Source organism: Seriola lalandi, unplaced genomic scaffold, assembly GCF_002814215.2.
Source record: "Seriola lalandi dorsalis isolate HSWRI2012SDOR001 ecotype SW California unplaced genomic scaffold, Sedor1 jcf7180002002188, whole genome shotgun sequence".
Lineage (NCBI taxonomy): Eukaryota > Metazoa > Chordata > Actinopteri > Carangiformes > Carangidae > Seriola > Seriola lalandi.
The window spans coordinates 1-1,526 of NW_019472844.1; the positions used below are offsets into that span (position 1 = coordinate 1).

The following is a 1,526-nucleotide window of genomic DNA, read 5'->3' on the forward strand; positions in this document are numbered from 1 at the left end:
ATAAACAGTAGTACAGTGTGTTTCTGCTTGAGGTACAGAATATATTTATTCTGTCTGTTTGCTACAATAGACTCTGGAGAAACAACCTCCCTCTCCCTTATAGATGTGTGTACACTGTATGTGTGTAGGTTCCTTCCTAACCTGTGGTGGATTTCTGCACGAGCCGAGCCATGGGGGTTGATGGGAGGTTCATCGGTTTCCTCTGGTTTGTGGAAGCGGAAACGGTAGCTCCGACAGTGTCTGGAACCGTACAGCTGCTCCAGCAGGAACACCACTGCCTCATGGACGACTCCTAGCATCCTCAGTCCATTCACACCTGGGAGTGGCACACCTCCACAATGAATCAACAGAGTCCTCGACTCAGGTATGCAAGTATATTTTTTGTACTTAAAAAGCATTTTTGAAATACCGGGACAAAATCAGAGTGACACCTTACCTTCAAAAGAGAGCTCTTTGAGTCGTGCATTGGAGCGAGCTTCCTGCACCTTATCAGTCAGGGATTTCCAAGCCTCTGTAGTGGGACCAATGACAGTCAGTATTTTTGCCCAGTGTATGGTTTGGTTTTAATATTACATGTGAACTATTGTTCATGCATGTAACATTTTATGTTTGTGTTAATAACACTGAATAATTAGTTTCATATTTAATACAGAAAGATCTGATCTATTTTGTATTTACGGTATTTAGTGTTAAATTTCAGGGTGTAGGTCATCATGGAGGTGAGTTGTTTTCTCTCACCTTCAATACTCTCACAGCGGATGTGGAATCCGTCCTCGCTGCAGATTTCAAAGATGATGCCCTTCTTGGGTTTGCTATCCAATCCTGTATCCCTGCTGTTGCCGTCCTGGTCAGGTGGTGAAGCCACAGGAAGAGAGCCTGCTCTTCCAGCTGCAGGTGGTTTGTCTTTTCCCAATACTTTCCCCGATAAAACAAGACCTTCAGATGTCTTCTTTTTACCAAGCACACTGGAAAATATATGAGGCAAGCATTAGAACTATACTTTATGATTAGTTTGAAAATGCATGTCTAATATTGAGACCTCACACCTCTTGTTGGTTGCCTTATCTAGGGGCTTGCCGGTGTCCATGGGTTCAGGGGAGATCCGCTCTTTGGCACTGTTTGCAAAAAAAGACAGGAAAGGTTCAAAATGGGAAATATATTCTGGGTAAAGAACAATCGGTAGTTAGTAGTCCTACACGATGTGACACTGGGCTGTTGATGGTTACTCCTAAAAAACTATTTAAACTAAAGTGCAATCAAAATATTAAGTTAACATGACATCTTTCACTTCTCTCTGCCTGAACCTCACATCACCAATCGTGGTGTAAAGCAATTAAAAACATAATTTATTATAAAAATTTTTTTTTTTTGGCAAAGTATCTGATGAATAAAACATACAGAAAAAATTATACTGTATCTTATCACCATGGATATGCAATGGGACTTTGAAGAATCAATTTGAGATTAAGTTATAATGACAGCAGAAGTCATTAAAAAAACTTTAACTTTGTTGGTGATTTTTTTTT

The 1,526-nt window shown here is 40.2% G+C and overlaps 1 protein-coding gene across 1 annotated transcript; it reads right to left on the reverse strand.

Annotated features, from left to right (window-relative positions):
• Nucleotides 1-113: 113 nt before the first annotated feature.
• Nucleotides 114-1,115, reverse strand: LOC111665330 (histone-lysine N-methyltransferase 2A-like; the record flags this gene model as incomplete). Its single annotated transcript, XM_023420301.2, has 4 exons — nt 114-316; nt 437-511; nt 739-965; nt 1,047-1,115. Coding segments are annotated over 4 exons (574 nt in total), but the record flags the coding sequence as incomplete, so codon positions are not given.
• Nucleotides 1,116-1,526: the final 411 nt, after the last annotated feature.